At 41.0% G+C, this 18,917-nt stretch overlaps 1 protein-coding gene across 3 annotated transcripts in view; it reads left to right on the top strand.

The window, feature by feature from the left end:
• The window catches only part of ITPR2 (inositol 1,4,5-trisphosphate receptor type 2), a 246,428-nt gene that overhangs the window by 115,759 nt on the left and 111,752 nt on the right, over positions 1 to 18,917 (top strand). For all 3 annotated transcript variants that reach the window (XM_088164715.1, XM_014889087.2, XM_088164716.1), the window contains 5 exons: positions 3,979 to 4,107; positions 4,685 to 4,805; positions 14,202 to 14,392; positions 15,439 to 15,581; positions 17,773 to 17,881. In XM_088164715.1, coding sequence (XP_088020841.1) covers positions 3,979 to 4,107; positions 4,685 to 4,805; positions 14,202 to 14,392; positions 15,439 to 15,581; positions 17,773 to 17,881 — 693 coding nt within the window. The remainder of the gene's footprint in view (positions 1 to 3,978; positions 4,108 to 4,684; positions 4,806 to 14,201; positions 14,393 to 15,438; positions 15,582 to 17,772; positions 17,882 to 18,917) is intronic.

Below are 18,917 nucleotides of genomic sequence, written 5' to 3'. Positions count from 1 at the left end.
TTTGGGTTTTTCCCAATCCATGGTTCATTACATTTTATAATACGTAAGTTCTCACTCCTTGCATTCTTCATTTCATTGAAATGAAGGAAAAAAGGTAAAGAATCTCAGTTTGATCCTGCAGCAGACATTGACCCCCCAAGTAACAATGTGCCACAAAATAATTCCTGTGAGACCTATTAGGAGAAAATATCATGAATTTTGGCTAAAAGAAGAAGGAATGCCAAGGCACGTGATGTACAATAGGCACTGGGACCTGTTCATTTATCTGTGAAACAGAAACCTAATACATGGTTGGTTTTTTCCTTTTGTGTTTTTGTTTGTTTTTGTTTTTTGTTTTTTGTTTTTTTGGGTTTTTTTTAACCTTTTTATTTTTCTCTGGGAGCAGATTAAGGTAGGGATGTTTGTGCTCTCTTTTTTTGGTGGTAGCCATTTTCAGCAGTAATTAGTCCTCTCTGTTTTCTTGCTGTTTTGGCTCTGTGGTTGTTACACAGGGAAAGCCCTCCTGGACAAAACAACCTGGGTTAAAAATTAAGATGAGAAACATCCTTGGAGGAGCGTTCTGACATTTAACCTGACTGGTTTTACCTCAAGAAGTATTTTCTTCTATTTAATTCCCTTTCTGGGTTGCCCTTTCCTGACGTGTCCTGACCCTGACTTTCCAAACAGACTATCCCTCCTCTGTAGCCCTTGAACACGGCCAATTTTCTGTGCCCCTGGGCTAGAAGCACACAAGTAGAAAGAGAGTTCTGTCCAGGTTTCCTCTCATGAGCCTGGAGACAAACTGCACTGTGCAAAATGCAGGGGCCTTGTCCTGATGCTGATGACCACCAAGATTTCCACACACCCCTCTCCTAAGAGAAAATAGACCCCAGGTCTTCGGGGAGGGAAAATGCTGCAATTTGTGTGCAGGTGCTGTTAGCAAAATGCAGGTTTGTTCTGCTCTCCTGCAAGCGTGTCAGAAGTGCTCTGGCCTGCTGTCCTGCTCTCCAGCCATGGGTAGCTGTATTTTCCAGGTTATGAAGTGTATTTGTTCAGATTTGGTGCTCTGGGGCCCCAACAGAGCCCATGTGTTATAAATACATCAGCGTTCTGTAGCTATCAGGACAGTTAGAATGCTGTCAGCCTCATGAAAGATGCTACAATAGCTTTCAAAGCATTTAGAAAAAGAGCCCTTTGATCCTCTGTGTTCCAGCGAGCTAAAAGGGATGCTTTTGCGTGGGGGAAGGGGAAACTTTCTTTTCTTTTAGCTGCTACAAATGCCTGTCAGTGGGTGAGTTTGTGAGCTTTGAGTCTGTTATTAGAGAGCACCAAGGTGAAAGATGGAGAGTGTGATCCTCAGGTTGGATTCTTTCCGTTTTAGATATATATTAAAAAAAAAAAGTAACTGATTTTTAAAATCTGTTTCTGGATTGAGGAAGGAAATATTTAGTCCCCAGCTGTCATTTTCCTTTCAACAACGTGATACATTGCAAAGCAGGCATGAGGCAGATCCGTGTATAAACTGGGTTTGCCAAAAGCTGTCGCGTTTTCAAAGACACCCTGTTTCTACAGCTTCTGCCAACCTACTTTCTGCTGGGTGTGACTTACAGCCTTGTGCTCAGCAAAGTGGGTGCTGCTGAAGGAAAGGCTTCCCTTTCCTGTGTGTGGCCCAGCCTGTGTAAGTCAGCAGCTGTAGTCTGAGCAGGATTAAAGACAAGAGCCGGGAATCTGACAGCTGTAAAGTCATCCTGGCTTTCTCTGCAGAATTTTTGAAGTGTTATTTGTGTGAGTTTTGGTCCCAAAGCCTCTTAAAGGGTTTTTAAACACTGCTTTCTCAATCCTTATCTCCATTTCATGCATTGCAGGCTTTTTTTTTCTTCCACGGAGGAAGATCTTGCAGTTCCCAAAGGGCAGAGGGATAAGAACAAATGAGAGGATTTCCAAATTCCTTCTGTGCTGGGAATTTTTCAGACCGGTGTAGGAGCAGAGTGGCATTCCCACATATGGCTCTGCTTCTCAGGCAGCTGAAGGGGAAAGCTTAAAAGTGTTCTGGAATTTAGTTTTGGTGATTTCTGCATTCACTGTGCTAGCACTGCACAGCTCCATGCCTTCCTATTGGGATTGCAAGTGCTGAGCTTTGAGCTAACAGTTCCAGCCAAAATTGGCATACAGATTAATTAAAAGCAAAAGAAATCCCACAGATTTTTAGTTCTAGGATCTCTTTTTTTAAAAAAAAACTTTTTAAACAAGTTTTGATTATTAAATCTGAATCATTTGCTTTCATGAGGACTGAGGGTGGTGGTGGTGTCACACTTTTCCCAAAACAGAAGGGCTGGTGAGTTTGCTGTTTCATTTTAGCCTCTGTTGCTTCTCTGACCAAAATCTTTCCTGGGGTGATAAAAAATGCACTCTGTGGAGGCATGACTGATTTATCTGACACATTTTAGATAAGCAGACAAGCAAACTCCTCCAGATGCCTCATTTGTCTAGGTGTGAAGTTATCTTTGGTTATTTCTCTGCCTACTGCATGACAATGCTTGTGTGCTAGACCCAAGGTGCTTGTGTTCCCCTGAGCTCTATCATACCCTGAACACAGGTGCTTTTGGATGTCATGTCAGTAAACTTTCTTAAAACATTCCTGGTGAAATTGCTGTCTTGTAGTGACAGTGGCAGTGTGTAATTAGAGAGAATCTTTGCCCTGTGTGAGATTCAGGTGCTGTGGATTATCTCTCTGCTTCTGTCACCAACTTTTCCCTGTGACTTTAAGCAATTCAATCAGCTTCTCTGGACTCCCCATCCCTGAAGAGATGTAATGGTAAGTGTGTGCCACTCAGGCTTGGGGTTATGTGTTAAATGAACAGATGGCAATGAAAAAGCTACCCCTGGAACTTTTGTATACAAAATAAATTCTGCTTTTGCATAGGTTCCCTAGAACATTGCAGTCGTCTCTGGCTTGCGTAGGTGAAAGAGAAAACAATTCTGCCTTCATTTCTTGTTAAACATGACTACAGCTGCTTATTTAAAGGCTGTTGGAGAGGTAGTATGACTACAGTCTGTACTACTTATTTGTCCAGTCTTGCCTTTCTCATTGTTTTCGGCTCTCTGTAGACTCCTTTCAGTACTGTGTAGACTGACACATGCAAAGTCAACATGACTCTGTATAGATGTTCACAAGTGTTGAAGAGAAATAAAGGGAATACTGAAGATGTAATCCACACCAGTAATTTTCCCCTTTCTTTAAGTGTGACATCTTTACGCAGCAGCAAACTTTAAGTATCGTACCAAAGGGAGTCTTCAGGAACCTTTTGTACAAATCTTCCCACATCCTCCCACCATTTAATCATCCTTCTGTGCTCCAGAGTTGTCCTGGTATCATCCATTCCCGTCTTTCATTGTTTTAGCTTGGCTTCTGTACTTTCCCCATGTGGCTTCCCAAAGAAATTCTGCCTCTCTTCCAGTACCATCCTAAAGCCTGTTGGTATTGAGTGTGCTGTTTCCCTTCTTTCCCTCCTTTTAAACATTTTTCCTGCAAATGAGCTTCACCTTTGGCACCCAGTCGTGGTGATTAATTGTTGAGAGAAGCTAAATGTTGTATGAAATCTTTCTAACCTGAGTTGTTTATGTCTCATCTGTCTCTGAAGCATCTTCCAACCAGCACTGCAAGGGGAGGAAAGGTCCATTTTCTTCTTGAATCTGTCTGAATGTGTAAGTGGCATGCAGTGTGCTGATTTAGGGGGATCTTTTCTTCATGGTGTGGGAAAGAAGAGGCAGGCAGCCAGAAGGAACTAGTTCAGAAGAGAAGGGTGAACCTCCAAGAAGAAGATAAGCTATTACAAATCCAGCTTCAACTCTAACATAGTTCTCTCTGATAGATACTATATAAAAATTTTTGGTTTTACTTTAAGAAGAAATATCAGATGTGTTGTAGTAAATACAAAATAATGAAACTTACTTATTGGGGAGAACTAGATCTCATTGTTTCCACCTCCTTCTCTGTAGGTTTGTAACACAACCACGGATCGTAAGCACGCAGACACATCTCTGGAGAAATATGTCACTGAGCCTGTCATGAGCATTGTGAGTGGCTTCTTCAATTCACCATTTTCAGATAACAGCACCAGCCTCCAGGTAAGGAGAAGAGACACAGACAAATAAGTTATTCAGACTGTTAATGAGATATCTTCTGCTACCTGCATAGGAATACTGTCTCTTTTCATTCTCTAATTTCTGTCCCCTCTCATGCCCCTGACTACCAGCTTAATTCCTCTTTAAAACACTCAATTCTTCATTTTAATCACTTTCATCTTGAACCAGTAGAGAGCTCAATGTGGTCAGAGTTACTTCTGGCTCTTGTGAATTCATTGGAAGGGGTATCCTTGGAGAAAAATCTTTGTGTGAGGGAGATGTTGTGCCCTGTGACAGAAGGGACACATGCCTGAGAACGGGAGAAACTCCTCTGTCCCTCTGGTATGTACTGTGTTTGCTTGATATCAGTGGCAATCTGAGGAAAAATTGAATGATTTGGCCTTTTTTGAGGTGCAGCATTGATTTCTGCTCCTGCCAGACCTAAAGATCAAAGAGAATTTAATGGAGCTATAACTTGAGTCTACAAGCTAACATCCCCTTGGTTTACATTGTGTCAAACCCTAGGGCAGCTGTGAGGAGATCCTTAAGGGTAAAATTTTGTGTTTCTTTTTGTTTTCAGACACACCAACCTGTTTTTATTCAGCTGCTGCAGTCTGCTTTTAGAATTTACAACTGTACCTGGCCAAACCCAACACAGAAAGCCTCAGTGGAATCCTGTATCAAGACTCTGGCTGAAGTGGGTAGGTGTCAGGTTTTACTTTGGCTATTGCTCTTTGCGTTTAAAGATCACACTTGAAATTTAACAGTTTTTAATTTGACTCCACCATCCTGAAATTGTGTCAGTAGTGATTTCAGAAATCCCACTTTCTGAGGCTAAATTCTTCCCTCTTTTATAATTCATTCAAACCTGCCCCATCAAATAGGGTGAAACTGGGAGGGCAGAGCAATGAGATTGCTAAGTGAGTGATGACTGAGCTTTCAGCTATCAGTTTTAATTTGATGGTTGAAACTCTTGATGATTTTAACTTTTTAATATCAAGCAAGTTATGATATTAAACCACAACATAAGCAAAGGTGTCCCTGTTCAAATACATTTTTTAAAACTTCTTATCCTACATTAAAGAAATATTCTTCGCCAGAACATAGCTAAAACTGGCAGAAGTTCATTAAGTTAAATTTCTTTAAATATGTTTTTAAAGTCTTCTGCCATACAGAATAAATGATTATTCAATGTACTTTCCAAAAGTCAGTGGTGCTGGTTGCTTGTAGAATAAGATTCTGCTCAGTGTGAATGAAAGCTAGTAGAGGCAGAGATACATGGAAACTGGCTAAATTCTGTTGTTGATACATTTATTTAAAAGCATTAATAAATAATGATAAAACAATATGAGAGGGTCTCAGAGCCATCTGCAGCACTGTAACAATCATGTCTAAATTTAGATTTTTGGAATAGCTTTACAGGTACTATTTAACATTTTAGCCAAAACATCTCATTAACTTTCTGTGTGAATGTGAATAAGCAGTTACCTAAAAATTTAGCAACCTTCAATTGTTTTATTTGTTGTGCAAATGATTTAATTATGGATCCATCTGGCAAAGGAACTTTGGAAGTCGAAGACATTTTATTTCCTTTATGCTACAGCTACTACAGTCTCACATAAAGCTCCATCTCTACAAATTCTTGTTTGTGTGTTTAACACTTATGTCCTTGCTCTTCTCTGGCATTTCTGGAAACAGTCATCAATAAATTACTTCCTTTGGGAGTCTGGGGAAAGGAGGAGAAGTAGGGCAGGTGAGAATAGGTTTGAGACCAACCATGCCCTCTGTGTGCTTGTAGACAGCTCAACATTTTCATTTCTGTAGAGCTGCATCTAAAATCAAATTCTAGCTCAGAGAGGTCGTTGTGTTATCTCATCAAGATGAGGCTGTTTGGAGACATCTGAGTGTGGGTTTATTTTCCATTTGGCTACGTGCCCATAGCACACAGCTGATTCTAGCATGAAAAATTCCCAGCAAATTCCATCGATCCAGGGCTCTGCTGATTGCTGGATGAGTCAGGCCAGGCTGTCACTGAGCTTTCTCTTCTCCCAAGGAGCATGTGCTAGGACAAGAAGAAAAGGCCTCAGGTTGTACCAGGGGAGGTTTAGGTTGGGTTTTAGGAAAAAATTTCTTCATGGAAAGGGTTGTCAAGCACTGGAACAGGCTGCCCTGGAAAATGGTTGAGTCATCATCCCTGGAGGTGTTTAAAAGATGTGTAGATGTGGCACTTAGAGACTTGGTGTAGTGGTAGATGTGGCACTGTTAGGTTACTGCTTGGACTCTATCTTGAAGGTCTTTTCCAACCTAAATTATTCTGTGATTCTGCCCTGTTGAGACAGCCAAGCTGAACTCGTCCCCACAGCAGCTTGAGGAAACCATGGGTCTCTCTAAGGGGATGGCAGGTCCAGCTTCATGCCAGGTGTGCCAGCACATGAAAGGGCTGCTGGGCTTTGGTGGGCAGTGTTCTGTGTGCCTCTTGTTTCTGGGGGCTCCAGGAACAGCTGATGTCTGGAGTTAGCTTCAGATATGTGACTTTGTTCCTTATTTGTGGAATTCAATTTCTACCTCCACTACAGTCCTTTCTTTCATTCAGTTTTCTTTTTTCTGGAAATGATTTAGAGTTGGTTTTTTTGTTGGTTTTTTTTTTGTTGTTTTTTTTTAAAGTAAGCTCTTGTGCTGCCCTATGGGTCCAGACTCCTTTTTGCTTCTCTGGCTTCCCACCCATGGGCCCCCAGCCATGCCTTGGGCACTCTCAGAGCAGAGCTGAGCTGCCAGTGAAGGGCATCACTCCGTGTCCTCCTCTGGGACTTCCCTGAAGCAGCAGCAGGAGCTGCCAGGCTGGGAACCCCTGGGGTACCATGGGCTGACAGCCTCAGAGCAGCTCCCTGAAAGCACACAGCATCCCCACTGCTGATTTCCTTGCCCATATCATAACAATTGTTCAGGGATTCATCACTATTAGCAATATCATGCATGGTTAAATTGTGTCGTGCCAGACAATTGCTGCGTTTTTATTGACTGTTTTATTTTGACAGTGCAGAAGGGAAGAGTAAAGGAAGAGGTGAGGGGGATTTCCCCAAAGACCAAGTTAGCTGGAGATTAGGTGGAAGGAGAGTTTTTGACAAATACTTCTGTGTAAAATTTGCCTGGCCAGCAGAGATTTTAACTGCAGGTGATACTTGGCACTTTTAGGCACGATGGCAAACATGTCTTGACCAGGTTAATGGAGTAGGCCTGCTCTTCTCTGTGGAAATATTTGGAAAAACTGTCCCAGCTGGGGATGCCAGAGGCTTTTACAGCCAAGGCCCTTCTGTGATTGCAGTGGGTGCCTGGTGCCTTTCTCTGTCGGTTGCTACTCTGCCCTAAATGATGGTTCACTTTGAGAAGCCAGAGGCATCTTCCATAGTACAAAATAGCAACCTTCTTGTGCCTCTTTTGGTGGCTGCATATGTGGACCCTTTTTCCCCCTCTTATGACTTGAGAATTTGACAGCTTTAATGTTAAGGTCTTCATGTTTCACAGCAAGGCTTTATAAAACCTCTAAAAAGATTTTGCCTGTATCAGAGGCAATGAGTATTGGCAGGGACCAAAGATTTCTGACGGAAAATAAGTGTAATATAGACCTGAAAGAACAAATGTGATGTTTGTTTCTTTGTTTGTTTTTTGTTGGTGTGTCATTGCCCTGTATTTACAAATGAATCTTGGGGGAAGAAAGATCATACACAGATTTCCCAAGGTATCAAAGATCCATATAATGATACACTTTTAAAAGACTCACTTCAGAGCAAGTTTAAGCAATGTACACACTGCTCAGTGTTTCCTGGTGTGTTGCTGGCAGGTGGATGCAAGCACTGCCTCAAGAGCTTAAGATCATTCCATCTGCTTTGGATGAGCACTGTAAGAATGTGCTTTACTTTCCAGATCAACAAAAGGATATCTTGCAGAAACTTATTTCTTATAACCCTGGTACTTCAACTCCACTTTACTACCAGAGAAAAACTGCATAAGCTTTTCAAGCCTCACTTGCTGCTTTGTCTCCAGGCACTTTCCTGCCTCCAGTTTAGCAGGAAATATAGAGGCTTCTATGCTCCCCTTCTTCAGCAGACCCCTCTGTGGCTCCAGGAGGTTTGGAACACAGTACCAATGTGCACCAGGTTTCTATTGCCCAGGAAACATTTGGATGCTTGGCATGAATAGAAACACTTATGAAATCACATATAAATATATCTATATATATATATATATAGATATATATACACACACACACACACACACATATATACACGTGTGTGTGACTTGTTCACATTGATTTCTGAAGCAGTTTATCACACTGGTGAGAATGAACACATACATTTATCACTTTGGCCTTTTCTCTTTTATTACACAGGACTGAGCTTTTGCTTGAAAATGCAGTCCAAAAAGTGAATAATCCAAACAGCTCCCATCTCCCTGGTAAAATAGCAACAACTGAAAAATATTTAAAACGTCCCCAGATCTTTGTGAAAACAGAGGAAATAAGATATCCAACTGTTTAATTGATTTCAAATTAATTCATTATCAAAGGACTTTCAGTTCATGCATTTTATGATCTTTGCAAGGTTGAGAAGGGTGGAGGCCAGTCTCAAAGTCTGCATTTAAAACCAGCTACTGGCTTTCTCTAAAGATTGGGGAATATCACAACCTCTCACAACCAAAGATTGTATATCTTAAATTACATATCCCAAATGATATTGAAGCAGGGTCTTTCCTGACCAGTCCTTCAGGACCCATGCAAATAACTGTCTTTGCTTCTTAATTAAGGCAAAAATTTTTGCATCTTCACTTCTGAGCATCAGTTTTCTGTTACAAGAGCAAATTCAGTTGTCTTACACTCTTGTCTCTGTAGTATCCATTCATTTTCTCCCTCGTGTTTTAAAAAATTGAATCTTTCCTCTGGTACTGTGTCTATCCTAAGGATGTGGTCTGTCTGTGCCTGTGCTGTGACCACCAATAATGAAATAATTGGAATTTCCCAGATGAGTAAACAGTGCCAGATAGGAACCTGCATTTTGTTACACTATGTCTCTTGGCAGACCCTTTAAAAAAAAAAAAATCTGTTAGCAAGCCAAATTGCATTAGTCACTATTAGATTATGTTCTAGGATGTTGTGCAGGAGAAGCAAAAGGAGAATTCTTGTTTCCATCCTACCGAATTTGAGGTGAGCCCTGTAAGACTGGGACTTCCAAAGTTCAGGTACACAGCACTGCTGTGGTGGTCAGGGGAAAGGAGAACTGTTACAGGAAGGGAATTCAGAACCCCCACATGTTTTGCTTAGCAAAACACAGACCTGTGTTGTTGCTCTTTAAAAGTACTTAAGAAGATAAATAGTCACAGAGACGTTTAAGCTGAAGGACAGTGCTGACCCAAAACCAACTGGACATAAATTACACTTGGTTGTAAATAACCTAAATAAATTTAGATTGTAAATCAGAGGATTGGAACCAACTTTGGAAGGATGTCCTTGGTCAGTGGGCTGAGAGAAAGTGGAGGGAGGAGGGATGGCAGATAAGCTGCCATCATTTTAAATGGGGCTCAATAAATTTTTCCAAAGATATTAAGGAGCATGGGTTGTCTGTAACAGAGAGCAGATGGTCTGAAGGTGTAGTGAAGTCCTTTCTAGTTGAGTATTTATTCCCTACTTTAAAGTCACCAATACCTCCTTGTACAGAATCCAAAAAACCTCTTCCCTGGTTCTTCTTGACCATTCTTTTATGACCTCTGAAGCCCTTTATTATCCCTGATAAATTACAAATAGGAAACATTAAACGTAAAATCTTGGTCGCATTGCTTCTTTGGAATGATTATGTGTATTTTAATGTCCATACAGATGAATTTTCGTATAGCAGTTTTTCTCAGTCCTGAAAATATGTTTATTTCACTTCCCATTTGAATTTTAAAATCTTTTTTCCATTTTATAACAAGCTAGACCTTCATTTTCAATTTTTAGTTCAAATAAAATAATTATCCTGTTGTTACTTTTTTGACAGCAAGAAGAATACATTTCAGATGAAGCACATATTTTATTCTATTTTAACTGTTTGTGTTTCCCTAATTGCAAGAAAAATTCAATGATGATCTTTTTACAGGCTGATAAATATTTTAGTGTAGATTTTCTGTTGGAAAAAAACAACCAAGTGAAAGGGTACAAGATTGGCAGGTTTGTGTCTTGTCTACACAAAGCTTTTATTTCCCTTAAAAAGTCTTGCTGTTGCTAGCATTAGTGTCTCTCCATCCAAATGCATTTGTTAAGCAGTCAGTAAATGATTAAGGAGCTGGAGGGACTGATTTATGGAACAAAATTAATTGAACTAAATATGCATCACTCCGTTACGTGACAACTGGGAAGTGTGGGAGAACATGATAGAGCTGTCTGAGACTACCAGGGGGTGTAAACTGTGAGCAGAGCAAAGCATTCCCAGCCAGGAACAGCTGGGGCTTTCTCCTGACCCAGACTGCCCATCACACTCCTCCTCAAGGGGCTCTTAGGGATCAAATGCCTGCGTGTCCCCCTGAAAACCCACACCAGGGGATGCTTCAAGGTTAATTAGCTGTGAAGCCTCCACACACTGGTGTGTTCTGTATATACTGCAAAAGCTAATGGAGTGAAATATAAAATTAGGGAGTAGTAGGTGGAAATAGTGAGAATGGCGAGGTTCCTAATGGCAAGGTAGATTATTCTGAAGAATGGGAATCCAAAGGAAATTACAGGCAAAGGCTGCTTCCTGCAAATCCTCAGGACTAAATTGGTCCTCAGACTCAGGCAGCAGCACAGTGAAAGGATGGTGCTTCAGGAGGCATTCCTGAAATAGGTCCAATTGCTGTGCTTCTGTGAAGAGAACTACATGCAGGTAATTTAACAAAATAACACCTGGGCCCATTTCAGCCTCTCTGGGAGCAGCTGGACTGTGCTCCTGGGACTTGGCTCGTGCTTACTCAGTGAGAGTGCCTTGATTTTTACCTGCTTGATTCTTGGCATTCATGGTGCCCTTTTCTTTTGAGTCTCTGAGCACTATTTCATTGTTTAAGCAGTAAGGGGAAGGAAAGCTGCTGCTCACTGGGTGCCACAGAACCATGCAGCACAGGGCAGGGCATTTTGCTGTGACCTGGCTGAATTTGTGGCACTGTGTTTCTTGCCGTTGCCATGGGTCGTGTTTGCTCGCTTGTCTTGGCTCATCTTATCTCTCTTGCTGAGAGATAATTGGGAGCAGCAGATTGAGGGTTAGTAGTTTAAAGGATTTCCCAGAAATTCCATCTCCTCTGACACTGGAAAAATGGTGTTGTGTATTCAGGATGTAATTAGCCCTGTGCACAGTGCCCTAGGTGGGAAATGGGCACTGTATAAGCCTGGGATGTGCCCTCCAGTGCAGGGCAGAATTTTCCTGTGCTGAAGACATCCCAGAATCACACAATATTTTGAGTTGGAAGGGGCCCACAAGGATCATTGAGTCCATCCTGATAAGTATCCTGCTGGATACTTATGTACAGACAGCCACATAGCTTTTTCCCAAGTTCACCAGTCAGATGAAAGACAGAATTTTACCCCCTCTTGGCTCCTTTGTCTACCAGCTCTAACCATACTTTGCAAGTTTGAGTGCTGTCCAAAAGTATTTCTAAGTGGAACAAAAATAAACATGCTTTTAAATATTTGATGTTGATACTTTAAGGGAGATTGACACATTTTGAAGAGGAAAGCAGCCTACAACACCTAAATTAAAAATAAATATTTATGTTCACATTTGTTCATCAGCTTTCCAAAATGTAAAAATATGTTTCATGTTGTTTTAAATAATGAAATGTGAAACAAATGAAAGATAAACTTTCTACAAGCTGAAAAGAAGTAAGAAGACAAAGGCTTTGTTTATAGCTTAGATTTCAACAGTGCCCTTTGACAACCAATACAAATCTTAATTACAAATGGAATTATACATGTAAGAACTGCTCAAAACAAAGGAGTATTTTTTTTTTCTCTTTCTGGTTTTCTTTGTGATAGTTTTAATTAGCTGCAACTCTTTGAACACTCATAGTCCTTGACTGCTCCTCAGACACTGATGGAAGCTGTTAACTTCAAATGGCATCTGTAGGACTGCAGAAGTCTGCGTTTTCCTCTGAACAGTGTGCACCCCATTGCTAAATTTATTCTTCGATATATCAGGATTCTGCATACATTCCACTTAATTGAGAAGTGAGCATTGTCCAGTAGCATTCCAGTGATTGACATTAGGACACAATAAATTGGATTAATAGGCTGCAGCACCCTACCCACACTGGCAGAACTTTAAAGGACTTCTCTAGTAAAGTAGGCAGCAACAGGGCAAATGTTTTGAAAATCAGCCCAGCTGAATTGTATGGAAAAACAATCATTAGAAATAATGGCCAGCCCATACATGGCATCTTCCACGTGTTAATCAGGAACCTGCCTTCGAAACAAATGGAAAGTGAAAAGGGAAAGTCAATTTGTGTCTTCCCAGCTTGACCTAATGTTTTTTTTTTTCTCAATTCCCTGTGGCCAACCATTTAAAAGAAAGTCTCTACCAGATATGGAATTAGAGAATTCTCTTCCATCCTAATGGAACAGTCTGATCCATGGGGAGAAGCCCCAGTCCTGCATCAGGATCCAACTTTGCAGTGGGAAGAGAGGAGGGTGCCCTGAACCTGTGGGATCCATTAAGGGCAAGAGAATCCCCCTGACAGAGTGTCCTTGCCACAGTCTCCGAGACTGGGGGTTGAGGTGTCACAGCCAGATTTAGGTTTGTAATAAAAGCTGTCATTTCAATCTAGTCCTGAGGGGAAGAGAAAGTTTGTGCCTGGGATCTGTGACTCACTGTGCTTGGCAGCACTGCAGCCTTCATTCATCAGAGCCATGTGCTGCCCCTGCCTGCACGTCCTCCCATGGGGCTGGAGACAGGGGCTGTTTGGGACACAAGGGCATCTGCTGACTTCACAGGTTCAGGACATAAAGCCTGATATGTTTTAGAGTTGGGAGGGAGGGGTGGAATATTTTTGATGCCTTCCCCCACTGTGGAAAGTGTGTTAGTGTGGAATGGTGGGGAAATGCCTCAGAGAAACATTGTGCAGAACTGCAATCTGAGCTAGTGGTTTTTTTAAAATTCAGCTTGTTTCAATAAGGAAAAACGAAAAATCACTCATTATTGGTCATTATTACAAATGGATTAGAACTGCTCCATTTTACTTTTAAGTTTTTATTAAACATAAGCTGTGCCACAGAAATTAAGTGAAGTGACATGGAATACAGAGCCTAATCACTGGAGCATGACCTGATCTTTCAGAGATATTGATCAAAGACTCATAGAATGGTTTGGGTTAAAAAGGACCTTAAACAGCATCCAGCTCATTTCCTGCCTTTGAAATCTAAAAAATAAATAAAAAAAAATAATTAGAATTTTATAGCTATTTATTAAATTTTTTTTAACTATCAGTTAGACTATCAGATGTTTGTTAACTGCTGGATATATTGCAGTGGCTTATATCCAGGGTTTAGCAACCCTAGCAGTATAGGAAACACAGAGAGAAAAGGAGACAGTCTTTTTCAAATTTAATTTGTATGCACTTGGTTCCTCAAGGTCTTCACAAGAGAAATATACAGTAAAGCAACAGAGAGTATTTGTGATAAATTGGATAAATGTACATATGTGCACTAAAAAGAAAACATTCAGAATTTCCTTCTGAATAGAGTAAAACTGTTGAAGTAATAACACATACTCCTTTTGTTACTCTTATTAATATCTTTGGATTTTTTTCAAATTAGTAGAAAAATTATTCTGTTTTAAAAAATAAATATCTGTGTCTGTAAAAATATATACTGGAAATGATCCTCATCTCATTTAAAGTAGTACAGCTTGCTTTCTTTAACTAGATGATGGCTGATTTTTACCACTTAGGTATGCTTATTTTTAAGATCCTTATTTTTAAAACCTGTTGAAGAGATACGACCCTGCCCCTTAACATCAACGGGACCAGGCTTTTGCATGCTATGATCTCTGTAAGATTTTTAAGTTTTTGCCACTGTATATGTCTTGTGTTTTTCCTTCCTGTTAAAGCAAAGAACCGTGGGATTGCAATTCCAGTGGATTTGGACAGCCAGGTGAACACGTTATTCATGAAGAGTCACTCCAACATGGTGCAGAGGGCAGCCATGGGGTGGAGGATGTCAGCCCGCAGTGGACCTCGCTTCAAAGAAGCTCTTGGTGGGCCTGCCTGGGATTACAGGAATATCATAGAGAAACTACAGGTACAGAAATAGCACTTGGCTTGGGCAGCAGTGGGACTGCAGTTATCTCACACGTGCCAGGTGTGGAAAACACCAGAGACAACCTGTTCCTGAGAGCGTTGTCCAAACACTCCTGGAGCTCTGGCAGCTTTGGGGCTGTGACCATTCCCTGGTGTCTGTTCAGTGCCCCAGCACCCTCTGGGGGGAAGAACCTTTCCCTGATACCCACCCTAACCCTGCCCTGACACAGCTCCAGCCATTCCCTGGGTCCTGTCCCTGGTCACACAGAGCAGAGACCAGAGCCTGTCCCTGATCCTCCCCTTGTGAGGAAGCTGCAGAGCTGCTGTGAGCTCTGACCTCACTCTGCTCTTCTCCAGATGATCAGACTAAGTGCCTTCAGCTGCTCCTTGTGTGGCCTCATCTGCAGGCCCTTCACCATCTCCATGTCCCTCCTTTGGACACTTGTATTGTGATGCCCAAAACTGCACTCAATATTCAAGTTGAGTTCTCCTCAAAGTGCTCCACAGAGCAGCATCTCCTTTCTGCCTTTTTCACAGAATCACAGAATAATTTTTATGGCCACATGTCCTGTTCTAGCTGCAGAGGAGATACAGAGGAGGTTTTAGGTCATGTTTGTGTCACTGGAGATTGCCATGAGATGGAGATCACCTTGTGCATGTAGAGCCTAAACAGCACCAGGGTTTTATGACCTGAGTGAACAGCAGGACCCAGGCAAATGCAGGAGCCCTAAACACCAAGGACACAACACCTGAGGCGACACATTAACTGTGTGTGATGAGCATTGTTTTTCCAGCACACCACCATTCTGACTGTTGCTACAGGTTTTGTGAGCACTACTGCAGAGGAGAGAGTAACAATGGGCACCTTCTCCCCCTTGCCCTGTGTGAAGAGTGTCATGAAGAAAGGCTTTACAGCCACCACCTTGTCCAGGGCTCTTGCAGGGCTCATCACACTGGGTCGAGCAGTGCATCACACCGACTGTGAGACTCCACCGTGCTGTTTTTGTAGTTCTCTTGCACTTAGGGATGTTCTCCTGTCTTCCCCAGGACGTGGTGTCCTCCTTGGAGCAGCAGTTCACGCCCATGATGCAAGCTGAATTCTCAGTGCTGGTTGATGTGCTGCACAGCCCAGAGCTCCTGTTCCCTGAGGGCAGCGATGCCAGAATAAGATGTGGTGCTTTCATGTCCAAGTAAGTGGTATGCAGAAGGGCCTCTTGTTCTGGTTTGAAAGACAGGCATTTGTTAAGAAAGGCAGGAGCCTCTCTTGAAATGAAAAATGTAAACCCTTTCTCTCTAAATTGTTATAACTTTGAAAATAAGGAGCTCTCAGGCAAAGATAGGGGAATAGGAATAACAGTTCTTTACTAGGAAAAATATTAAAATAAAAATACAGTAATTAAAAAAAACCCCAAAGCAACAAAACAACAAAACCCGAAACACTGAGAGTGAGAATACAACCTGACAGCCCATCAGTCAGTCAGGGTGTTGGTAGCAGTCCCATTAAATGGTGGCTGCATCCTCCTGCAGTGACAGATGTGGTTCTGTTGGAGCAGTGCTCCTGTAGAAGGGTGCAGTTTTCCTTCAAAGGTCCAGTGATGATGTGGAAAGGTCTGATTTTCCTCTGGAATCCAGTGGAAAAAGGCTGCCTTGGTGTTCCAAATCTCAGATTTTATCTAGGTAGGAAATGCTTGGCTCCTCCCCCTGGGTGGAGCATCTCCCAATGGGATGATGGAATTTTATCAGTCATGCACTGGGACTCAATGGCCCATTAACAGGAGATCTCTCCTGGGGATAAAGATCACTGCCCCACCTGGTTTCAGCAGATGGTGATAGAACACACACTTTTGTTTACATCCTGCTTTGCAACCCAAGGCACCTGTTTGATTCTTTAGGAAAGATGGTAGGGTTTTAGCATTTTCAACAGTACCTACCTCTGGTTTTCAGCAGAGATTTAAGCATGCAAGTGTCCAAGTTCACTGTTGAAAGCTTAAAGTGAGGTCTTTTACTCCATATTTTATACTTCTCAGTGTTTTTTTGTCTGGAGAGCACAGAGTGAGTGAGGTTGCTTGCCTTACCTGCTAGAAATGAGATGTTAGTGGTTTGTTAAAATTGTGGCAGGCTCAACCTACTTCTGTTTTCTCAATGGGCTACTTTTGCTATTACATTTCATGAATTCTACAACAGAAACTTAGATTTTCCATAGCAGAATTTTCAAGAATTCATAATGAAGCAGTGGGCTGCTCAAGGCTTGTGGGTTTTTTGTTGGATTTTTTTTTGGTACAGCAAATCGATATTTTTATTTTAAACTGTCAACAGCTCTTTGAAAATACATTTCACTGGGACCCCTATCTGGTCTTGAATTATTAGATGTTTTATTTGCAGTCTGTGCCTTGGAACAGAGTCTTGCAAATTTTTTATTAGTGCTCAAGTGAGATGCCCTCCCCGCCCTTGAGAAACTATAATTTAAACAGAGATAAGTTGGGGGAAATGAATGCATTTGGCAGCTCTCTTGATTCCTTGGTTATTTGCATATTCTGCAGAGGTAGCATTATAACAATATACTTTATATGTTTGGAAAAATTTTTTAAAGAAAATTATATTTTGAGATTATTCCATCCCATGTCCTCTATCCAAACTCTTGTTTGAAGCCAGCATCAAAATGCAGAAAAAAAACAAACCCCAAACCTGTCCAAGGCCTTCAGATTTCCTCCCTTTCTATTTTCACAAACATTTCTCCAGCAATGTGTGAACCAGTGCAAGGACCTGTGCACAGATCTGTTCTGCACAAAGACAGAAAGGCTGCTTCTGGTATTGGCTTCAGCTGACTGAAATCCAAACTCCTGTCACAGTCATAGCTGGAGACAGAAATGGACCTTGTTTTCTGGCTTGTCAAGTGGCTGTGTAAATGTAAACAGCAATTATGTTTCATCCAAATGTCTGTATTTCTGAATACTTCCATGTAAGGTTTTTTGGAAATCCTTTTGGCTGAATACCATTTGCTAATTATGTCATAAATATATTATAACCATCATAGAAGTTGGAAGGTGTAAAGGTTGTAATTTGCAAGATGCATGATGAACACTGGTTACCTTTAAATAATGTTAAAAGAAGTTACCTTTAAATAAATAAAGGATTAAATAGCAAGTCTGTATCTCACAAAAAGTGGATGTAGAATTCTGCCTTCTGTATGGGCAGTAATTGACACAAAAATCTCCCAACACCTTGAAAGTCCCATATCCTTTTAAATTATGATTTCTCTTGACCACTTTTATTTCCTTTCCTTGAGGAAAAATATAGTGATGGGCAATTTTTACCTAAAGAAATTGTAGTATGGCTTAGTAACAATGTGCAATGCTCTAAGTTTTAATATTTTACTTTCAGGTTGATTAATCACACAAAGAAGCTAATGGAGAAAGAAGAAAAGCTCTGCATTAAAATCCTTCAAACTTTACGAGAAATGCTTGACAAGAAAACCAACTTTGCAGAAGAGGTACTGCTACCACTTTACTATTAAATATAGAACTAAGAGCACGGTGTTAATAACAGAATCTGACAAGATTTCAATTTTGTGCATGTTTTAGAGATAACCTGGTGTCTTAGGAACAGTGTGGTAAGGTTGGAAGTTGGTTTGGCACAAAAGAAACTCTCTGCCTTACATAGTTTTGTGTGAGGGACTTGATAAGAATCAAGGCAAGCAAGGTGAAATGAATTAGCAGTAGCAAATATTACTATGTATAATTATTATATATATATATATATAGGATATTCTCTATTTCTGGAGATTAGTCTTCATTTGTCACACCTGACTTTACCATAAAATCAATGGAAATATAGGGATTTTTAATTGCAATTGTACAGTTTTTCCCTCCTGCCTGTGGTGACAGACTTTTGTACTCCACGTGCTTTTTAATGCTCGCAAATGTGTGAAAGGAAATCTGCAATGTTTAAGCAGAGCTGCCAGTTTTGGGAAGAAGTGACATAGTCTGTACTCTGTAAGTGTCTAATTATTTCTTGCATTCCTCTCTCCCCTCATTGCCCAGTTTTCTCTTGCAAAACCAAGTCTTTCAAATGCCTCTTTCATTTTGCCTGTTCCTTTGGCTATCAGTAGGCAGGTTCAGATGTAGATGTCAGCTGTCCCTGTTCTTTCTGAGCCTGATCCCAGTCTTTTGTGTAGTTTCCTCTTATCCATATTTCTGGGTATTCCCCAAATCCTTTCAGCATTATTCACTCTTAAATATGAATCATGGAGCTATCATCTGATCTCTCAGTGCTGACATCAGACCTGCTTTGTGCAAAAATAACCAGTTTAAGCAGAGGAAACCAACCCCATCTTCACCTCCTCCTCAAAGAAAACTGTGGTTAGGCCTGGGCAGACAAATTCTTTTTTAATGCCATAAAAAGAATTTCACAGGGGAAGCAGATATTTTTTATTATTGTTCATATTTATTCTAATAGCATTCTGGGTGCATAATACCACAGGGAAAAATAATTTGCTTTTGTAAGTGACCTCTGCCAAACCTCTCCAA

Source organism: Sturnus vulgaris, chromosome 5 (assembly GCF_052056855.1).
Source record: "Sturnus vulgaris isolate bStuVul1 chromosome 5, bStuVul1.hap1, whole genome shotgun sequence".
NCBI classification, from domain to species: Eukaryota; Metazoa; Chordata; class Aves; order Passeriformes; family Sturnidae; genus Sturnus; species Sturnus vulgaris.
Note: the sequence above shows the minus strand (reverse complement) of the source record. Positions and strands in the feature narration are given on the sequence as shown.